Raw genomic sequence first — 21,831 nt, 5'->3', positions numbered from 1 at the left:
ACATTTACTTCCAGCTGTCGCTTTGTTCTCTGCCGGAGTTTTTCAGCCACTGTGCTTGAAGTCACAGCAAAGGGCGTGGCATGTGTTGCTTCATTTTTTTTCACTCTTCTGCTTCGTTGAAACACTTTGAACTGCAAGTGTTCTTGGAGCTTTTATTCATTGATGTGTGTCCAAGCTTCCGCTCCCCATTTCTCACTACTGCTCATGATTTCTGTTCTGCATCCCGTACATAGTAAGGTGCTTTTCAGTGAGAAGGACAGAATAATCTAAGAAAAAGTATCTCGAGTTACCGATTCCACTTTGAAATCCTTCCTTGAGCACAGATTGACGACATCAGAGAGACTCACAAAAATAGGACAACTTTTTCAAATAAACAAGGTTTATTAAAAGAAGTTGTCTCATTCCAACCTTTATTTGATTTGTTTCGATCTCTGCAGAGGTGATTTTACACCTACCATTAAATATTTTCCGAGGGTAAAGTGCTGAAATATTTCAAATTACTGTTGAAGAGTTAATAACGTTGTAGTGGAAATTTTTATCTGAGGTAACGAGATAGCTCTTCTATCTCAAGTCACAAGTTCAAAGTGCAACAGGTGCCCTGTTGAAAGAAAATCTCCAAGGTTTCAGACAAATGTTTGGAAGTGTGTTTGCAACCAGAAATAAGATTCAACAGAAAGATATTCCTCTGTTTATCTTTCTGTGGAATCTTATTGCCGTGGAATAGACGGCAAGTACTCGACAGAGTTTGACTGGAAACAGAAAAAAATTTTGTTCAGTTACTACGCTTAGGTTTAGTTTCATTGGCATCATGTTTGGCACCTCTACAAATCAATGCAATTTGGTATTTCAATGTAATATTCATTGGAATGCAAAACTTTACCTTAGTCATGTCTTGCCGTACATTATCGCTGTGCTTGGAACCAAAATAAAAAGTTTTTTGAATTCACCTTTTCGCATTTGAGTGTGCCTACGCGTCTTCACTTTGCTTTATCTGTCCACTGAATTATTGAAAATGAAGGTGATCTAGTCGTTCTATAACGTCGTATCGATATTTTTTGTTCCTATTGACTCATTTAAGCAGAACGAATTTACGTTTGTCCTTTCTTTCACAGTTCATGGAAGAGGAGACCTGTGGATGGTTCATCTTGAACAAAGGGATTTTGAAAGTATGGGAGGGAGTATGCGCTCTGCTTGTTGACACCGATGTTCACTTCTTCAAAGTCCGGGACGGAAGAATTTTCGGCATTACTCTAGAAAATGCGGCTGTCACTGAGGTTTGGTGTTAGAGCAGCACTGATGAGAGTTGAGCATGGCAACACTTCTACGTTGCAGATGATCTCCGATGGCTACTGGAGCTGTGTGGAAGTAACTGGGAAATTAGAAAAGGGAAATGGATCCTTTTACTATCACGCAGATAGTCCGAGAAATGCCTACACCATGCTGCAGGTTTAGAAATATTTTCAGATAAATCAAGAGATGAAGAGAAGTAGTCTATGTTTGTATTTGATTTAGCACACGCTGGATTTTTCTAAGGAGTGCATCTCTTCGCTGCTGGTCCGACTGGATCCAGATCCGCTCAGGTGTCGCGATATTGATTGGATCTCTGAACGAATCACCACATGGTCTCAATTTGGCCGATATTTCTGTAGCGAAGCTCAAGTAGTGCTGGACTCTAATATGCCCCTGTGATAAATGCTCTGTAAATGTAAAAAGAAACGAGTGGTTCGATGCGCTTCGTAATCTTTTTGTTCAAGACACGAATGACAGGTGAGTGATCACTGTGCACACAGCAATTAATTTCAAACACGAAGAGAGCCACACATGTGCTCAATGGTGCAACTTACACTTCGTAGATACTCAAGAACTGATAGATGTTTGAATGATCCATGGCGGCTGCAAGTATCCTTCGCAGAAGAAGTAAGCGTTGGAAGACGAACAGGTAATTGTTGATAGGGGGTTCTCAAGGTGGCATTCGTTCCAGTTACGTCGAGCTTAGACTTTATAGGATGCGAACTGAACTCCACAGACTGTTGCCTTCAATGACTTCAATTCAATGACTAGGAGTTTGTGCTGATTACGGTAATGGGAACTTTAGAGAAAACTGCTGCTACATCATCCATTGGTGGCGTTTCCTAGAATAAACACATCTCTGACACTGTAGATTGACCATTTTATGATAGCGGTGCAAAAGGAGTCTACACCATTTTGAATGTCTTGAATCGATTCGCGGAGCGAGGGTCGAAAAACGAAGAAGCTGTAGTTGAGTTGAAGCTATTTCGAAACTACGAAAAATGAATTGATAATAGATTGAGAATACGTCGCATTTCCTTCACTAGTTAGTGAGGTGAAGGAATTCCTATCCACCTTACAGATCCACTCTTTATAGCCCCGTAAAACTGATACTAATCAGTACAAATTTCTTTTTCTGCAGCTTACAACATTTTCTTCTTCTCTTTCTTAAGCGTTCAAATTACGGTTTTTTTGAGTATGTGTTTACTGTGAAAGTACACCTCCCAGGTTATTTCAGCTGTTCAGCCAACGGGGATGCACTATCACAATCGTCCTGACATTTATTTAGACACCGTTCAGGGATAGTTTTTCTCTTTCCTCTTCCTGCCACTTCCGAAACTCGAATAATTCCCCGGTTTTGAATCTCTTACATTCAAATCCCGAAATCTCAAAATCAGGATTCGTCGATGAAGACAGAAGAAGCTTTTTTTTTAAGAAAACCACTGTGGATATGTAATCAAGGTCTCCTCAAATGTTGCGCGATTCATCATAACCTTCAAGGCATTCCAGTTAGTAACTTCGGACAAAGTTCTAATCCATTTGCTCTACATTTGTTCGAATTTTATTTGGCAAAATAACAAACAACCACGTGATCATTTTGATGTGAATGGATTTGGGAACGATTTCGATTCTCAGTTGGAATCCATGTTCACTTTCCCAAGCGCGTCCTCCAACGTGGTAATTTCATCTGAACACATACTGACTCTGCGTTAAAACAAACAAAGCTCACCCCTCGTTACTCACTTTTTATTTCACGGACCATCCTCTGCAACTCTGAGACTCGATCGAGCACTTCGATTCTCTGCGTGTATGCATTGTAACGAACTTGAAACGATCTAGGAATAGTAGCTGCCCACGTTCTAGAAAAAGCAAATAATTGCGCCTAATAACGAAGAAAAACCAACCAAATGTGACCAAACACGAATTTTCACATATTCGAGCCCTACGCGCTGTCGTTCAACTTGCACGACAACGAGGGAAAATTCCTGCAAAAAAGATCAGTAGCTTTACTTGAATTATTTTGATTTCTAGCTTCTGAGATTCTTTTTGCAGAAAAATTGATTTTCGGAGATTCAACGAAATCCTATGAATTTTGTAATCAGCTTCTTTAATATGGAAACAGGTCGTAAGATTATGATTGCCTCGAGACAAAGATGTGGCTGCCACACTAATAACGGTTATTCCCAGCTTCGAGTTTTAGATGACTGACTGCCCCTTTGTTGTCTGAATGAACTCCCTCCCCAAAACTGAAGTAAAAACTCTTCCTCCTTCTTTTCCTCTCTTTGAGGTCTCCGCAACTAGCTACGGGCCATGTTCTAAATCGTGCGTTCACAGCGTCTTACTAAATTTTGTCAAGTTTCTTCCTGAACTACTGTCTACTAGCAACTAAACCGAGAGTTGCATGTCAAGATCTCCTAGAACTGACACAGTAGGGATCTTGCTTTTCTATCCAAGTAGAAGGCAGTGAGAAAGTTAGGTGGAAGATACAAATCCCGAATAAGCCCTCCACCTCCGCAGGGTTTACAGGTTGGTAGCAGACTTCCTTGACAGGATAATAATAATCCCTTGAGATATCGGTAAGCCTTCTGAACGTCATTGTTTGGAGGGCATATAGGTTCACAGTCTCTACGATTTCGAAGGTTAATACGTTGGTGCATCTCGAAGCGTTTGCGCAGAGCTAGATATTCTACATATATATTTTATTTGTTCGGGTAAAAGATCTTGCTCAGTGGTATTCCAGAACCACTTTTGAACAGAAGGTAGATCGGCAAGTCATTTTCCACCACTTAAAACTATGTCTGCGCCATGAAATTCATGAAATTGAAATCCATGAAATTCCTATAGTTGCCCACTGTACAATAACTGGTCATGAAACGCGAAAAAAGGAAATCTGGAAAGGTACCGCGAAAGAAAGAGACACACGAAACGAAAGAGACCAAGCATTTTGCTCGGTGCCTGCTTATTGCTAGATGTAGACCACATCGGATTCATTCCTTTAGTCAAGGCATTCAAGCTACACTAAGGATTCTGATCGATATTCTTCTTCAAAATTCCCTTCGGAATCTGTAGTTTCTCTTGCGATCAGTTCGATTTCTAGATACTATTCAGGCATGGATAACATACTACTTGTTATTGGAATCTAGAATCATTAGATGCGGCCTCTTGTGTTTTCGTAAGTGCGTACAATTACCTCCACAGGAAATTTAAATGAAAGGAGAGGTATCGCTGCCTTCTGCTCATGTTGAACGGTCGCCGCTGACTGCTGGGTCTGTCGGTGATTCCGTACGCAAAGCATCCAAGATAAACGCTACCAAAGTCTTCACAGACCAAAAGAAGAATTACGAATTTACGTAGACAGCCCATAAAAGATGCACTCACAGGACGAATGGTAGTGCAAGGCTTCTTACTCCACTGGCAGCATTATCCCACAATCATCAGAAAACGTTATCTAACTAATCCATTCATATTATTGAAATGGACCGAACTTATTTGAAGAAGGGGTTAGTTCATGAGCACCTCGTTACTGGTTACTTCGATGATATTACTGTAAAAACACTTGGTATAAGTTGTACATGCTTAAAGAACCTAAGAAAACACTACTATTTCACTAGAAGTAGGGAAGAAACGACACTGAACTATGAAACACTTGCACTCTGGTCGGTAACGAGAAAAAAATCACAAGGGAAGACAATCTCGCACGAAAAAAAAACAGAGTTCTAAGACAGTTTTGCAACGTACTGCAGTTTTGTCTTAGCACTAGCGAATGATTCTGCAAGGAAATACTTGGGCTGGTACTCGGTGATTGGATAATCCGTATTAGACGTAACGCTCGGTTCGAATGGTGCCACTTCCGGCTAAATCGAATATATGCTGCAATGGTTTGCGTATGTGCGACACGAACCAACACGAACCTTTTCACTGAGGGCGTATTGGAGTTCTCCAAACGAAGATAGGAGCCCCGCACCGTACGCTTTCCGCTTTCCATCTTGTAGGCAAATTCCAAACTCGATGGTGAACCAATAGAGCTAAAATTCTGGTTGGAACATGGAGTTGGCAAAGATGTCTACATAAACATAATTGAATGCAAACTTTCATGATGGCTTGCTTGTTTTTCGTTCTTCTTTTCATCACATCTCAACAAAATGGTTACTTCTAGGAACCTTACTCTGCTCTGCTTCTGTTTATGGACCATGCTTATCAAAAGCGGCGGAGAGGGAAAAGCTGCAAAAGTTCCGTCATTGTGCTCGTGATTTCAAGAGGCTCTCATGACTTAAACGCAACGTATCACGAAATAGAACGTAATGTGGGCACTTAATGGAAAACACAAAGTTTGGGTGTAGGCGCTCCAAACTCTGTCCTTCGTCAGGTTTCCACAACGATGCACTGTCTTTAAATTTCGATGTGTTCTATGCTGGACTATTACAATAAGATACGGCGGCGGCAACGGCATTGTAAATCGGACAACTAGAGCTAGCATTCATAGAAAGTTTCTCCGCTTGGTTCATGATATATAGTATAGGTGCCGAAAACGGAGAGCGTATCCTACAAATTCAGAATTCGGATGGATTAGAAGCGTCAGCATTCACGTTAGTTTACAATACTGTTCACTGGCTATGCTGAGGGACGAGATAAATCCGGAGAAGTGCGACGAAGAAAATGAATGTGACTCTTCACACGAATAAGATTAAAGAAGCGAAAATGGGTAAAGTAGGTTCTTAATGAAATCAGCAGTGGTATCAGTGGTTAATTACAAAAATTACTGTAGTTGTATCTGCTTAGTTACTGTAGCTAGCGTTAAATGCATCACGCCGCGAATCTGAGGTGATACAGATTTCAGGTGGAGTATTCGTATACGGGATCGTAGATTATGGAGAGAAGGGCGACTCCGTCCATTTCTTCCTAATTGCCATGAGGAACGGCCCGGAAAATGCGGATTCGAGTGTTCCGGGACGCTATTTTCTACAACGAGTTCGACTGGATCTTCGTACTCGCCTTGTACACACCGCACCGCATCTTCCGTGCCATTTTTTACGGCAATTAGGAAGAAATGGACGGAATCACCCCCCTCTCCATAATCTACTATGCCGTATACGAATACTCCACCTGAAATCCGTCCCACCTCAGATTCGTGGGGTGATGCCTATGAGCGACTCTTTGCATTCATGTGAATGATAAAATTCACTCTGCACTTTTCTTTCGCCACTCACACAGTTAAATTTCCTCAGTTAAATTTTTCAGTCCTCTGCTTCTGATTCACCTACTTCCAGGTCTCACAGTGTGAAATTGCATCCAAGTCTTGCCTACTTGCTGAAGAAGCGTAGCAAGGGAATTCAAGAAGCCAACAAAATTGGAAATTTTTGCGGATATTGTCTTCAGAGGTAAACTTAGCGGTAATGAAAGGGGAGGGACACTTGCTAGCTCCACTCATCACTGCAATCTTCGTCATTCACAACCGTTAGCTGAACCGCGCAGATTCGAGCGCTGCTTCTGAAGCATCTATTCCGAACTTCTGGTCGTTTTTATCCCACTATATGAACATGGTCTGCCATTCTAGCCAGCTCCCAAAAATTCCGGAGCGGTTCTATGCAATCAAAACTGAATATTCTTCCAACTAGCTACACGTTGTCTACGCTCGACCGCCCAAGCTGTTCCTTCGCGTGCGCTTTGATTTCAAAGGCAAGGAGGCGCGGCTAAACCTTGACGGGGCAAACGACAAGTCTCATAGTGGTATGACTTTAGAATGTAATATAATACGGTTTATTGATGCTACAGCAATACCAACTGTTAGGATAGTTTTGCTCCTCCATGAGATGATCATTAGATTCTTTGTGGTGCTCGTATCCATAAGAGTTCTTACCGTAGCAAGTTGTTTTATAACGTCATCAGTAGCCCCAAGACTAGCCAAACCAATCTCTTGTGAGAATTGGGCGAAATCGGCATCCGCGAATAGAGGAACATGTCCAAGAAGCTCATGACAGATATCTCTGAAATTGCAAAAAAAAAGAGCGTAAAAAATCTGATCTTTTCTGTTGAACCCTGCTTGATCTTTTTTACAACTGTTTTTTCACTCGATAACGCTTTAAGATGACTGACAATAGGTCGCGGCAGTCGCATGGCTAAAGTCGTAAAAAGTGGTAAGGACAATTTTATATTTTTTTTCTGCGCTGCGTAATGAAGAATAGGAAGGTGGCAGAGCGTCCACAACCTATATTCAAAAGAGGAACAAGCTAGCTCGTAGCGTGTAATCTCTCCGGCCGCGTCGCTGAAGTTGAATTATGAAAGTTCCCTAAAGAGTACATATATTTCGGAAGCAGTTCTACAAATGTCCACTGCACAGAAATTTGGTTTTTCACTTTAAAGCGAATATAAGCTAACTGAGGGTTACGAGTCTGAATGCTTGATTGGTCGCTGCACCTGGTGGGCCTGCTTTCACCAAACACAATCAGGTACTTGATTATACGCATTGGGAGCGTACGAGCATTATAACGTGCACAGTGATATGGCGCAAGATTCCCATGCATTGCAAAAGGTCCTGTCGTCCTCTGCATTGCCAAAGCCCATAAACCCAAAGGTCAACTGCCTGAAGGGAGCACGTAATCTTTGGCAACAACTACTCGTTTGAAGTCACGCTGAACTGCCGAACACCGTCTAGTGAACTCCAACGAGCCGCCCCATATAGACTTCTACGACATCTCTGTGCCGTTTGCAACGCTGCACGAAGCACGCATCAGAAATCCGCCCGTCAGCATCGAAAATTACACCATATACTACGATGATGCTGATGACGACAAAGTAGATGGCTGCGAGATGGCTGTAAAGAACTATTACAACAACTTAGTGGAATTAGTCTCAACGTCGTCTAGGTGCACCTTTGTATGACTGCGGGATCGCATAAGATGATCTCTGGATCGTAAGAGTCCACGCAACTATGGAAACCGGTGAAGATAACATTAAGGACGCCTTCTGAAGAACTCAATATGTTGATGTCTGAAATACCCGGCCAGAAGATGCACATTGTCGAAAATGACCCAAATGCGAAGATAGGAGTTGAACCTGACTATGGTGTTGTAGCACACGTTAGACAACCAGGAGGTTTGGTCGACATATGTGAACAGGCGGGCCTAACCATCGCTTCAACTTTTAAGAAGAATCATCAGCGAGATCAACTCACGTAGAAGCAGTAAACTCTTTCAACGCCTGAAGAACAGCGCGGGCGGAAGATGAGGACTCTCAAACTTTACCTCGACTACGTTCCGAAGAGGAACATTACTCAGTCGGATGTGCGAAAATACAGAGCTATTCAGGTTGCATTCCACTCTGACCAGCGTCCCGAACCTCTCAGCGGTTCCACAAGAGAAACCGATGAGTCGCTCCTCAACCGAAAATCGACATGGCAGATGTGAAAGATGGAGAATGCAGAACGAAATTCTGCAAAGGTGTGTCTATCCATGTTGGAGTACGGACCAGGAAGAAGCTCTGCGATGCCGATTCCTTCATAAAGTGCATCCAGGACGCTGCAAGAAAGACGCTCCTAGTTCTATTGCCGCGGAAGAAGTTTGCCTTTGCATCTGCGGAAACTAAATCCACGTACAATTCTGTATCTGTCGCGCACAGCACTGATGAATTCAACCAGGAGAAGTGACTGCGAAGGAAGTGGCGTCGCCAATTGCAAAAAAGCGGGAAAAAACGAAAGGAAGGTGAAGAGGGAACGACTGTGAAAAGGAGTGGGAGGACAAGAACCAGCGGGAAGCCTGTGCTTAAAGGCATCACCCCACGAATCTGAGGTAGTACAGATTTTGGGTGGAGTATTCGTATACGTGATAGTAGATTATGGAGAGGGGGGTGATTCCGTCCATATCTTCCTAATGCCGTTAAAAAACGGCCCGAAAGGTGCGGCGCGTGCACAGGGCTGGCGCGCTCCAATCGAACTCCTTGTAGAAAATAGCTCGCCCGAACGCCCGAAGCCGTGTCTTCCTGGACGTTTTTCACGCCAATTAGGAAAAAATGGACGGAATCATTCTTCTCTCCATAATCTACGATCCCGTATACGAATACTCCACCTGAAATCCGTACCACCTCAGATTCGTGGGGTGATGCCTTTAACTGAAACAGTATAGTAAGATGTTCTTCAATCCTCAACACTGCTAATGGCGTGGCTGCCGATGAAGCAACTTTTCCAATTCGAAGAGGTCATTTCAAGACCTTTCTGAAGCGGCAAACGTCAACGTCACCTGAACTCGAGCATGCTCATAAACCGACATATGCAGTTAATTAGGAACTACTGATCGAGTTGGAGGTTCAAGTCTGTATCCAAGAGATGAGAAGTGGAAAATTTGGTGAAGGCAGAATCAGCGCAGAAATGTTGAATTATCTTCCTTTGTATGAGATTCATGAGATGACAAAAATCACAATTCAATATGAATCAACGAAAGGATACATGACCTACCTCTCCACGAGAAGTTATCTGTCACGGACCCTAAGAGCTATCCAGGAATCTCTTTGCTGCGTGTTATGGGCAAAGTTTTGGAGCGGATTGTTCTGGAACGAATTGCTAATCATCGCGAAAAAACAACGCGAGACGAGCAAATTGGCTCCTGGCCTATCTACGATTGAACAGGTGTTCACTGTCTGGCGAGCGATCGAAATATGGCGGTGGTATTCGAAGCAGACTTTCCGTACTTTGAAACCGCTTCCGACGCTTCGAAGTGTTCATCGCTCCCGTTGGAGTACCGGGGAAGCTTGTTCGTCTACTTAAAGACATGAACCAATGAAGAACTGCTAGGGTGCGAATACTAGCCGGATGTACAACACCGTTTGAAGTGGTAACTCGAGGAAGACTCGAGAAAGGGCAGTGGAAAGACCCTTCCTGTTCATTTCGCCATCGATGACATCATGTGAAGAACAGTCTATCTGTGTCCTACCACATCGGTTTAACACTACCAGAGCGCCCCTGAGCGATCTCGAGGACTGCAGCCTATGGACTACGTCTACGCTGGTAAGTGCAAGCAGATGTTTGCTTCATCGGCTTCGGGAATCACAGTAGTTGGAGTGCCGATCGAACTAGTCGATAAGTTATGTTACCTGGGTTGTATGCTGAAGAACAGCTGCAGCTAAGAGAAAGATATTCAGTTAAGATGCGCTAAGGCCGCTTCCGCATTTAACTGAACGAAATGCCTGTGCACTCTCAGTCTTAACGTAGTCAAGCTGCGGGTCTACTTATCTGCAATTCGCCACATCATGATGTACGGATCGGAGACTTGGGCAGCACCATCTACGGTGATATAGATGCTTGACTGCACAGAACGAAAGCTGCTTAAACGGCTTCTTGGCTACTTTTAGTCTAGGGTATGCCACAACGAAGATCCAATGATGCCACAATGCGCAAATCGAGGTGGTGTACCGGTAGATGACACCTGGAAGATATCAACATCTTGCACCGCTGTCAAAAGCAGCTACAGAAAATTGTCTTCGCTTCTTCTGACATACACTAAAGGCACCTGCAAATCGCCTCACTCAACGAGCTCTGAGGAGTTCGTGAGGATCAATGTGAAAAAGAAAAGAAAAATCAGGATAAAGTTCTGGATTGGGTGTGACTTGAGGACACTGGGCGTTGATTGGCAAATCAAGCGCGACGCAATTAGGATATAAAATAGCGACGAATGGATTGATTCTGTGTTATGTTCAAGAGCGAAATATCTCGATACCGGCAAGATGCTGGCAATCGCGTCAGGCAATAATATCAGGTCGCCGATTAAGTCAATTAAGTCAAGTTATATGCTAACTCACGGTTCTGGGGTGTATTTGGGCGCAGATTGATGTCGTATGTACTGTGTTGAGTGAAAAACTCGGAAAGCCAGTCCTGCAAGAAAGTCTCGCGACGAAAGGAGGCCTGCGACGGGACGAAGGGTGAAACCGGTACAATCTTAAAAGCAGTCACCGACTATTGAAACTCTCAGCTGCATTAGATGAAATTAAGGGCATCAGCCCACGAATCTGAGGTGGTACGGATTTCAGGTGGAGTATTCGTATACGGGATCGTAAATTATGGAGAGAAGGGTGATTCCGTCCATTTTTTCCTAATTGCCGTAAAAACGGCCCTGAAGATACGACTTGGAACGTTCCGGCGCGCTATTCTGTACAAGAAGTTCGATTGGAGCGCGCCAGCCTTGTGCACGCATCTTCCGTACCTTTTTTACGGCAATTAGGAAGAAATGGACGGAATCACTCCCTCTCCATAATCTACTATCCCGTATTAGAATACTCCACCTGAAATCCGTACCACCTCAGATTCGTTGGGTGATGCCTTTAAGGCCGTCTGTGCGTCTTATGTTTATTGCTTACCCTTTAAAAAGTCCGAAATGTCCTGAAGTTGTGGGATATTGTCAGCTCTGAACCCACAATTCTGTTGAAGTAATGGGAAAATGTAGTTGAATTCCTTGCAGGCGTGTGTTGGGTACAAAGCCACAAGCTCCTGTACGATTTCGGCGTCAAGGCGTTCTCCATAACGGAAAGGAATCAACGACTTACACTGTAGACATTTCGCCACGTCTCAATCTCTTCCGTCGTGTACTCGATTCGCGGGATTTTGTCGCCACTAAACAGGCACCTAGCCGGTAAAAGTGCAAGGAATTGTAATGTGAATTTTTCGCCCTGTTAAATCTGATGTCTATAAAGAACCTACGTACTATCTGAAGTTGAATGCAATATCAGCGAAATATTTGCGACGCTCGCGGTAAACAGGGTCCTTGAAGCCCTAAAAACAAGAAAATCGAGCACAAAACAACTGGGAATTGAAGAATCCAGTCCTTTCGTTCCCCCACAGATGGAGAGGGTTCAAAAACTATAGTTCGGAGTGTTAAAATTGAAAATTTGATAGAATGACCGCTCACAGGATGGTCAGCGTCTAACTCGGCTCCGTAGCTAAGAATTCGATTAGCAAATTGATCGATGTCAGCGATGCGTCGAGGGAACCAAGGTATTGAATCTGCAGACAAAAAAAGCGAAATTTTTCCAGTTGACAGTTGATGACTGCCTTGAATCGACTAGCCGTGTTCACGTATTTTTTATCCTATTTCTACCTTTATTCTGTTTAATACGAGCATTCCAGTCCTGCACCATCAATCCATTACCTTTCTTTTTGAAGAGTTGGATAAGCTTAAGTATAATATTGATTTTGTTTGCATCTTTTCAAAAATAAAAAGAAAAATCATTACATCGTCGATTTTGTGTTGACTTGAGTCTTCCTCACATTCAACAAGTATCTCATAGCAACCTGCATGCGTCTTTGATGGACGAGACTCAATGTGGGAGAGATTCACCTCGTGCGCCTGCAAATGCGGATCTGTCGTCTAGCCAGAAACCTCAGGCGGCGTCTCCGAAAAAAGCAAATGTCTCTCGTTTTAGAATTTTTGAACGTCACAAACCTTGCTTTTCACTTTTCAATATGACGTTGCTATTCCACCAGATACCGATTTTATCGATTTGTTGGTCTTCCGTCTACTCGGGCTCAACGTACCCTTGCTTATTTGTTTCTTGTGCACGATGATTACAATCAATTCGCGCGAAATAATGATTTACTGACGTATCCCTGGTTTTTTCGAAGCGCAATGACGCCTTTCTTACATGTATTGTAGCACATATTCATGACGGATACAATAAGATTTTTGCAGAAAGGTTATATACTTATATAACCTATACTATAGGTATACTTGGGTTTTGTGGAAATGATAAGAACTAGCACATGCGATTTTGTAGCGTGCGAACTACAGCGATAGTGATGGTCCGTAGAGAAAGAAGCTGCTGGCAGTAATATTTAAACAAATAACGTGTAAAACAAATAACCTGCAAAAATTCTTAAACGGCTGATCAAGAAAGTGATGGGCATTGCACAGATTCGCTCTATCGTTGCGAGTGCGAACGTCATCTCAGGATTTCATATCCTCTTTTAAATATTGTTTCTAGAAATTGTTCGCGAGAGACGCTGGATGGACAAACATCTCGTGCCCGATATGATAGCAATAGCCATGGTAGCAACAAAAAACCTGTTTAGTACGCTACAGCGGATTCATAATCTCATGAATTCATAATTTGATAGCTACTTCCAAAAGATTAACACGTCTTCTTTCGGTTTCATAAAAAGTAACAGAGCTACACATTTATCTGAACACTGTGATCTTATTATGACATCTTGGCGAAGGTCCCATCAAAACACATCGGAAGAATCTTTCGATAAAGGCTGAGTTCAAAAGGATTTTTAATGTTGATTCTCCAGTAGCAGAAGTGATTCTAGATGTATTTTGCAAGGATTCCAGCGAGAGCGCGGAACACGTTCTACAAATCCAGTAATAAGGGGCTTCAAGAGCACCAAACACCCAAGCTGATTCGACGAGGAAAACCCGAAGCGAGCCCCTCTGTGGCAAGCCTCATTGCTCATTCAGTGCAGGGTGTTGATTTGAAGGGTTATTCCGCCAATAACCTATTTAAGAAGCTTTGTTTGTGTTATTCAGTCAATCTTATGGGTGTGGAGAGCTGCTGAGGAGGTTTATCCGAGACCCTTCAAAACCTGCAAACTGGAGGGCATGCGCCACATTTCAACTCCAAAATTCCTTTGCTGCGTCCAGCGGATGTTTCCTGTGCAAGTCCGAAGTTGTACGTACTGATCACTGAGCAGTGAATGAGCAATGAACCAATAAACGAGATTTCCTCAGAGTTTACGCATTCACAGTTGTACACGTTAACGCCAATGTAATGAAAAGTTGTAGCAAGAAGTGATTGCAGTAAGCGCAGCATGTATTCAAATTTCCTGGCTTCAGCGCTGCAACTAACCCAGCCGTAACCGTCATCACGTGATGCGTACTCGTACGGAACACGACTAAATTGGCCTTATTACAACGGCGCCATATCATTTAGGTATGCCTATGTGCGGGCAGAGATTAATATCATGTTGTATGCAATAACTTGTTTTTCATCAAAATAATTCACCTGAATTACTAAGAGAATGCGAACTGAAAACTGCACAAAATGGCTTACCTGAAATATCCTAAGCGTCTCTGCCAAAGCGCCGGGCTTCTCTTTTAGAGTGAAGACTATCGTTTTTTTACCACCCTCTGAATTGACATCGGCGACGTAGGAATCCATCGCGTACGTCTAAAAGAAAGGCGATTTTTACGGGAGTAGATAGATGTCTCCGACCGCAGAGATTCACAAGAAACTATAGACGTTCTTGCTGAAGACACAGTAGCCGACAATTCTACCGATGAGTACGTTTATTGCAGACGTTTATTGCAGACTTATCTTAAGCAGACGATCCATAGAATATTTACTACCCACCAGAAATTCTTCATCAACAAGATGTGTTGGTGACATGATGAGGAAGAATTGAACTGTGTGATAGAGAGAAGGCGGAGACTTCAAAACAACGTGACAGGGAGACTGTAACTGGCTTAACGATACAGCTTTTATAGGGGTGACAAAAACACCTAACTCCCAGTATCCAATTCTTTCAGTTTCTCATACTCTTTGGGCAGGAGAGAATGAGAAGAACTTTGTCGCTATTGCGCGAAAAACTATGGTCTAATCAAAGCGACCAAGGAAGACCAGATTGTGTCCTGACAGGGAAGTGTCGTGCCAGATAAATCGAATGTGTAGATTTTATTTCTGAATATTATATGACTCGAACGAGGATTATGTCTTTTAGGCCAGTTTAGTTGAAGAAGAAAAAAATCCCAGTTGTTTTAGTAGTTTCTCTCTCCTTTCTTTTTGGTCTTCTGCATTAATGCCGCTACAATGAGATCTCATAGAAAACGATATCAGCAACAATTCTGGGGACAAGTTCCAGGACTTTTGTGATAAGTGGAATGTGAATGCATTTGGAATAGTAACTTCATCAAGGATCCATCCTAGTTCTGTAAACTAGACGAAAAGATGCTTTCTTGTTCGTGAGTAGTACGAGGGGCATTCAAAAGATCAAAATCACGCCGTTAGTCTTTGGAATAGGAATGATGAGCTCATCCGCTAGACAGAGAATATTCGCTGGATCTGATTATGTTCGTATGTATAGACTGACGATATGGTCATTATCGGAACCAATCGATGCTGCAGAGTGATATCATCAGGGAGAATTTTACACCGTAACGAAACGACAATTCGTTTTCAGTGAGATAAGATCCTCGTGTCGATCGAAGAAGTTATGTGCCTTCTACTCGACTTAGATATGGAAAGGAACAAGAAACATCAACTTTTTACAGTTTTTCCGGAAAACAACAAAATTAGCTACCAGTTCTTGCCATGCTATACAACTTCCACACATTACACATTCATGTTGAATTTACTTACCACAATCATTAAGAAGACCTCCCATTCTATTGGATGCATGAAATTTTGCCCGCTTAAAGGCAGCATACCACGAATCTGAGGTGGTGCGGATTTCCGTGGAGTCTCCGTATACGAGGTCGTAGATTATGGAGACGGGAGTAGTTCCGCTCATCTCTCCCGACATCGCTGCAAACAGCCGCCTCCAGAATGCTGTTTTGTACGACGCCGTCTATTGCAACGCTCCACCCCTTGCGCCGCCTCCGCCCTGCTATTCGTCAAAAATCAATTCGGACTGTCCCGATAGGCAGGGAGGGGGCAAGGGTGGCGCGCTGCAATAAAAGGCATCGTACAAAACAACATTCAGGGGCCAGCTGCATAATCTACGATCCCGTACACGGATACTACACCTGAAATCTGTACCACCATTAAATTGACGGTGTAGCGATCTCATTGCGAGTAGATAGGGGTGACAGCCATCTTTACGACTACAAGCGTGATTACGCCCAACTTCTTAAGTCATCCAAAAAAGACAAAAACCCTCTACGATGCTAAGCGATGGAACACGAGAACTCTGCCGTCATCTAACGTCCGCCATTCAATTAATGTAACTGAAATAAGTTGACTCAACTGCAGAATCGTAGATCCGTAGCGGGTTTCCATAGCTCTACTGTCCGCAACAAATTGCATTGTTTAGGATTCGAGTGTAAGTTCACACGCTGTTCACACGCCTTTTTCTGGATCACTGAGGGAAAGTATTACGATCACATTTGTGAACCACAAACATATCCATATCTATTTGCTTAGAGAGTCTGATATCGTCAGTTTCGCAGTATGTTGCAATCAAAACGACTTGAAGATCGAGGCAGCTAAAAGAGATGCGTTCAAAGAGATGCGGCAGAGCGTAGCGGTTGTGGTAGTAGTGGTACCCTCGTTAACACCACTCCTCACTGCAGTACTAGCGAAGCTAGCGATGGTTGCACCTCGATACCCACCGCTAGCCGCACCCCGCCGCTTCGAGCGCAGCATTGCACCGCGTTTCAGCTTATTTTGATCTCGGTGAATGCTTCTTCCGAGCACACCGTACTGCTGTACAGCGGAATGTATACGTTATCGAGGGTGTGGATAAACTTGTTTTTTGATTGAATTCGGAGAAAAACGTGTTCCTGAACTGCCCAACTTTACGCTTGCAATTTTGGTCGACATAAACAACTACTTCTGAAACCAGATTAGGCGAAGCAAATCTCGCCATGTTCCGAGAAATAAAACTATTTTGATGAGGAAAAGTTACCTTTTCTTGGTCGAATTGCTAGATGTGCTGTCTACTCCGAGTTTTACATACTTGGCTATCTACTCGGCTGTTCGATTCAACAGTTCTTAAAACGCTCTGTTACGCAGACAGGCAAACACCGCCGCCACGTCTAAGGAGCTTCACAATGCCCTTGAAAGATGTCTTCTAAAATTTGAGCCCACTACACCTAGCTGGTCTTGACAGCTGCGCCTAAAGAAAAATGTCCCGTCTTAGCGACCGAGAGGGATATATGTCGAAAGGCATACATGGACTACCTACATGATGAGGAGAATTGGTGACGGATGGACTAAAAGAATGCTGGAGTGGATAAAAAGCACCGTGAGGGGTGCCGCAAAGATGTAGTGGTAAGTTCGCTGCACGGATAGAACTACTGAAAGTTCAGCTGGATGCAGCTCAAGGACTTCGTCAAGTCATTTTGAACGACGACTATTGCTATTGATTGGAAAAGGAAACTCGAAAAGATGCTGATGTTGCATGCTCTGCGAAGACGACCCATCTAAGTGTAGGACTATTTTACAGAGATTGATGGTTGATAATTTTGGGAAGATTATGGTTAAAAGTTTTAGAATAAAAATTCAAAGGAACATCCTGAAGAATATCTACTGGTAGTGTACTGGTATTGCTTGCTATCATGATATATTCATCTGTGCATTACCATCATCGTTGTTATCAAGATGATTTCTTTAGAAATTAAATACATGCCTGCAGACAACCGCTTTAGTAGGAGCTAGCTGTTTAGCTGATCTGATGTAAGGCTCTTATGTTTACCAATATGACGATGACGTTCACGCCACTTAATCTTATCACAACATTCTCTGTTAATTGGTGGAAAAGGAGACGAGAAAAGCTTTGGTATTATAGCGGTATAGAAGGAAAATAGATGTAAAGTCAATTTTGAATATTCTTAAAATGTATTGCTGTCGCCTTTAACAAGAAGACAGAAAGAATGGGTAGAATTGCTATTAGCAGCAAAACAGGTCTAGCGCTGCAGAAATTCTCAGAGGGTGAAGTTGCTTCGAGTATTTATTGCCACTGAAGGCGAGCGAAATGAGCATCAGAAGTCTGAAAGTTTGCCATTCAGGCTGGTACGCTGTATTGAGGAAATGCATTAGTGGCTGAGTGGTATGTAACTTCCCTGCTTAGACCGGCAATAATTTCCTTGCCTTGAAGGATTTCAGTGAATTGTTTGAAGAGGGTGACAATGACTGATGTAAATAAGATTTAGGTAAATGCATACTCATGGATTCTCCAAGGTACGCGTATGATTTAGTTTCTACGATTTGAATGAGTATAATGAGGTAACTGTGAAATCCTTCCCCTAAATTGATGAAAAAAGAGGAAAGTGTTTTTAGAAAAACACAATCTTAATTTTACAGAAAATGCCACCACTATTAATTTTCATGGATCAGTGAAGGTGTGTGTGTGTGTGTGTGTGTGTGTGTGTGTGTGTGTGTGTGTGTGTGTGTGTGTGTGTGTGTGTGTGTGTGTGTGTGTGTGTGTGTGTGTGTGTGTGTGTGTGTGTGTGTGTGTGTGTGTGTGTGTGTGTGTGTGTGTGTGTGTGTGTGTGTGTGTGTGTGTGTGTGTGTGTGTGTGTGTGTGTGTGTGTGTGTGTGTGTGTGTGTGTGTGTGTGTGTGTGTGTGTGTGTGTGTGTGTGTGTGTGTGTGTGTGTGTGTGTGTGTGTGTGTGTGTGTGTGTGTGTTGTAACCGTTTTATATTCATGGCCATTGCGCGTGATGGTTATCACCTCTATGACTCCTCCCTGCGTCTTTTTCCTTGAACGCCTTCCTCAGGTGGGTAACATGCCTTCCTCAGAAAGTGGAAACACGAATGAAAGCGGCTGCTTAAATAGTAACCAACAGTTTAAATGAGTTGGGCGGTTTTGTGAAGGACTGCAGCACTATAGATGCTATCCATGCTGTCCGAATCCTCCTGGAGAAACATCGAGAGAAGAACCGCAGTGTGCATCTTGCTTTTCTCGATCTCGAGAAAGCTTTCGACCGTGTCCCACATGAGCTGTTATGGATGTCCATGAGGTCGCATAGAGTACCAGATGAATATGTGCGGTGGACGAAGCTACTTTATGCGAAGCCTACCAGCGTTGTACGATGTGCTGCTGGAACAAGAAGGCCATTCCCTGTAGAAGTAGAGGTTCACCACGGTTCATCCCTCTCACCCCTGCTGTTCATACTGTGCATGGACACGATAACGAAGGAAATCCAGAAGCAGCACCCGTGGACTCTACTCTTTGCCGATGATGTCATGCTCGCGTCGGAGTCTCGAGGTGATCTTCAGAAACAAGTACAGTCTTGGAAGGATCGGCTGCAGAAATATGGATTGCGCCTCAACACATCAAAAACTGAGTACATGGAGTGCGGACCAAGGATAGAGGATGGTTCAATTCGTGTCGATGGTACCGAATTAAACAAGGTGAACTGTTACAAGTACCTTGCATCCAAAGTGACTTCCACAGGCGACATTGATCAAGAAGATCGAGCACGTGTTAATGCGGCATGGATGAAATGGAAAATGGCAAAGTCCCTGTTCGACTGAAGTCGAAGATCTACAGGACGGTTGTGCGTTCTGTTGCCCTTTACAGATGCGAGTGCTGGCCGACGACGAAAGCCTTGGAAAGAGTGTTACACGCTATGGAGATGCGGATGTTAAGGTGGACAATAGGTGTAACGCTAAAAGAGAAAGTATCCAACGACACTGTCCATCCATCTTCGGCGTCGTCCCGATAACTGAGAAGATGAAGGAGCCCCGACTGAGATGGTTCGGTCACGTCTTGCGGCGAGAGGAAGATTCTGTGGCCAAAACCGCACTGAAGCTCGACGTTTCAGGAGTGAGGCCGCGTGGGAGACCAAAGATTCGCTGGTTAGACCGTGTGAAGCTGGACATGATAGATGCGCGTTTATGTACGGCTGCTGCAATGGATAGAACCAAGTGGAAGACAAGAAGGAGAAAGGCGGACCCTTAAACAACGCGGGACAAACGCTAGGAAGAAGAAGAAGAAGAAGTTTACATGAGTTGACGAGAAACGTTATGTTTATCAGTATGATGATGTCGTTCACGTCATTTTATGTTAAAACATTATTTTGTGTTAAATGATGGGGAGAGCATGAAGAAAAACCATGGTTAGGGTAATCCTTTCAAATTGTGTCTAAACTACATTACATTGGAATCTAAGGAATGTTTGAAGCTGATGTTTCGTTGCTCTCAAAATGTAAAACAGTGGAATCTTTCACGTAAATCTATAAAAAGAAGAAAGAAGAGGGCATATATATATATATATATATATATATATATATATATATATCATGATATATAATAACGAGCTTAGTCCGTGTGTGTGTGTGTGTGTATATATGTGTGTGTGTGTATATATATATATATGTGTGTGTGTGTGTGTGTGTGTGTGTGTGTGTGTGTGTGTGTGTGTGTGTGTGTGTGTGTGTGTGTGTGTGTGTGTGCGCTTGTCTGTGTGTCACGAAATTCGAAAAAGGGGGTGCGATGAGTTGCGACGGGTCCCGCGACGTCGGATTGTTAGATACCAGATACCTATAAAAGGGGGTGCAACGGGTCCACCGGCGCCAGATACCTACAGAAGGAGTGCGGCGGGTCCACCGGCGCCAGATTGCTATAATATGGGGTGCGACGGGTCCACCGGCGTCAGATACCTATAGAAGGGAGTGCGACGGGTCCACCGGCGTCAGATTGGTGCGCCGGCGTCAGATTGCTATAATATGCGACGGATCCACCGGCGTCGGTGGACCCGGTCATTGGTGCGCAATAACTTAGTGTGAATGACGCAAAAGGTAAATGGTTGCAGCCGTTTCATAGCCATAACCACTTGGCGATTTGCTCTTCACCTTTATGACTCCTCCGCGTGCCTATGTCCTTCTTCGCTCGCCTCAAGTTTGTAGCATACCGTTCTCAGAAAGTGAAAACACGCATGCAAACGGTTGCTTAAATAGTAGCAAGATGTTTATGCGATCTGACGTGGGACGTTATCATTATCAGTAGAATGATGTCTTTCACGTCATTTTATGTTAAAACATCATTCTGTGATAACTATTGGGGGAAATCAAGAGGAATACCCATACTTTGAGTAATGCTTTCAAATAGTATCTACATTAATCTCGCATCGAAGGAGTGTTTGCAGCTGGTGGTCGAATATTCACCAAATGTAAAATTGACGCGTTTAGAAGGAAAACTCCTTAATCTTTCGCCTCAATTTATAATATAAAGAAGAGAAGGAAAGCGTTGTTAAAAAAAACACAAATCTCATTTCACAGAAAACACCACTACTATTAACTTTCATTGGTCAGTGAAGGGAAGCGAAGCTAAAACCACCGAAAGTCTGAAGTCCGGCTTTAGCCGGATATTCAAACTGGTATATATATAGCGTATGCAGTGACTTTTTCACCTAATAAAACCTCATTTGAGCAGCTACTTTCTACGTTTTGCATAAACACTAAACATAAAATTTGATAGAGTTATGGTCTCATTTTTGAATCAGATACAGACTTAACTGATTAGGTTTATTTCACATGCAATTATTGCATATACTGTTCCATTATTTTATTACAACTTTTAGCATATATTACACCTTCCTGAACGTCCAGCTAAAGCCGGACTTCAGGCTTTTTTTTTGCTGTTCGCTTCGCTCGACTTCATCGATCAATAAAAAATAACAGTAGCAACATTTTTGTAAAATTAGAATTGCTTTTTCCTGCTTACGCTTTCCTCATTTTTTTACCCGAAAATTTAAGAATAGATGAAAGATTTTCCCTAAAAGCTCAATTCTGTATTTGGAGAACAATCAATCTTGATTTTACATCTATGTTTCTCTAAAACCTCCACAACCTTTAAACATCATCCGAAGTATGAGTTTCCTCCGTTCTCAACTATTAGCAAA

The 21,831-nt window shown here is 43.0% G+C and overlaps 4 protein-coding genes across 6 annotated transcripts; 3 read left to right on the top strand and 1 right to left on the bottom strand.

Moving 5' to 3' along the window:
- Window positions 1-1,115: 1,115 nt before the first annotated feature.
- On the top strand, window positions 1,116-1,689 carry RB195_019169 (uncharacterized protein; the record flags this gene model as incomplete). The annotated part of the gene is made up of 3 exons (XM_013440893.2): window positions 1,116-1,274; window positions 1,333-1,446; window positions 1,513-1,689. The coding sequence occupies 3 exons, from the start codon at window positions 1,116-1,118 to the stop codon at window positions 1,687-1,689; spliced, it is 450 nt and encodes a 149-aa protein (XP_013296347.2).
- A 1,232-nt stretch (window positions 1,690-2,921) lies between these two features.
- On the bottom strand, window positions 2,922-14,427 carry RB195_019168 (uncharacterized protein; the record flags this gene model as incomplete). 2 transcript variants are annotated; one of them, XM_064186906.1, is made up of 13 exons in its annotated part: window positions 2,922-2,977; window positions 3,034-3,149; window positions 5,029-5,144; window positions 5,202-5,315; window positions 7,148-7,274; window positions 11,077-11,212; window positions 11,632-11,761; window positions 11,818-11,884; window positions 11,976-12,043; window positions 12,180-12,274; window positions 12,369-12,444; window positions 12,504-12,617; window positions 14,320-14,427. In XM_064186906.1, the coding sequence occupies 13 exons, from the start codon at window positions 14,425-14,427 to the stop codon at window positions 2,922-2,924; spliced, it is 1,323 nt and encodes a 440-aa protein (XP_064042787.1). The 2 variants fall into 2 exon arrangements, with proteins under 2 accessions (XP_064042787.1, XP_064042788.1); XM_064186907.1 differs by lacking the exons at window positions 2,922-2,977; window positions 3,034-3,149 and having other exon boundaries at window positions 5,007-5,144.
- A 4,219-nt stretch (window positions 14,428-18,646) lies between these two features.
- Window positions 18,647-19,463, top strand: RB195_019167 (uncharacterized protein; the record flags this gene model as incomplete). Of its 2 annotated transcripts, XM_064186904.1 has the most annotated exons (2): window positions 18,647-18,703; window positions 18,801-19,463. In XM_064186904.1, 2 exons carry the CDS (start codon window positions 18,647-18,649, stop codon window positions 19,461-19,463), a joined length of 720 nt encoding a protein of 239 aa, XP_064042785.1. The 2 variants fall into 2 exon arrangements, with proteins under 2 accessions (XP_064042785.1, XP_064042786.1); XM_064186905.1 differs by lacking the exon at window positions 18,647-18,703 and having other exon boundaries at window positions 18,936-19,463.
- Window positions 19,464-19,509: 46 nt separating this feature from the next.
- RB195_019166 (uncharacterized protein) lies at window positions 19,510-19,890 on the top strand (the record flags this gene model as incomplete). Its single annotated transcript, XM_064186903.1, has 1 exon — window positions 19,510-19,890. The coding sequence occupies one exon, from the start codon at window positions 19,510-19,512 to the stop codon at window positions 19,888-19,890; it is 381 nt and encodes a 126-aa protein (XP_064042784.1).
- Window positions 19,891-21,831: the final 1,941 nt, after the last annotated feature.

The sequence above is a fragment of the Necator americanus genome, chromosome II, assembly GCF_031761385.1.
Source record: "Necator americanus strain Aroian chromosome II, whole genome shotgun sequence".
Taxonomy (NCBI): domain Eukaryota; kingdom Metazoa; phylum Nematoda; class Chromadorea; order Rhabditida; family Ancylostomatidae; genus Necator; species Necator americanus.
This window is presented reverse-complemented; position numbering and strand designations above follow the sequence as displayed.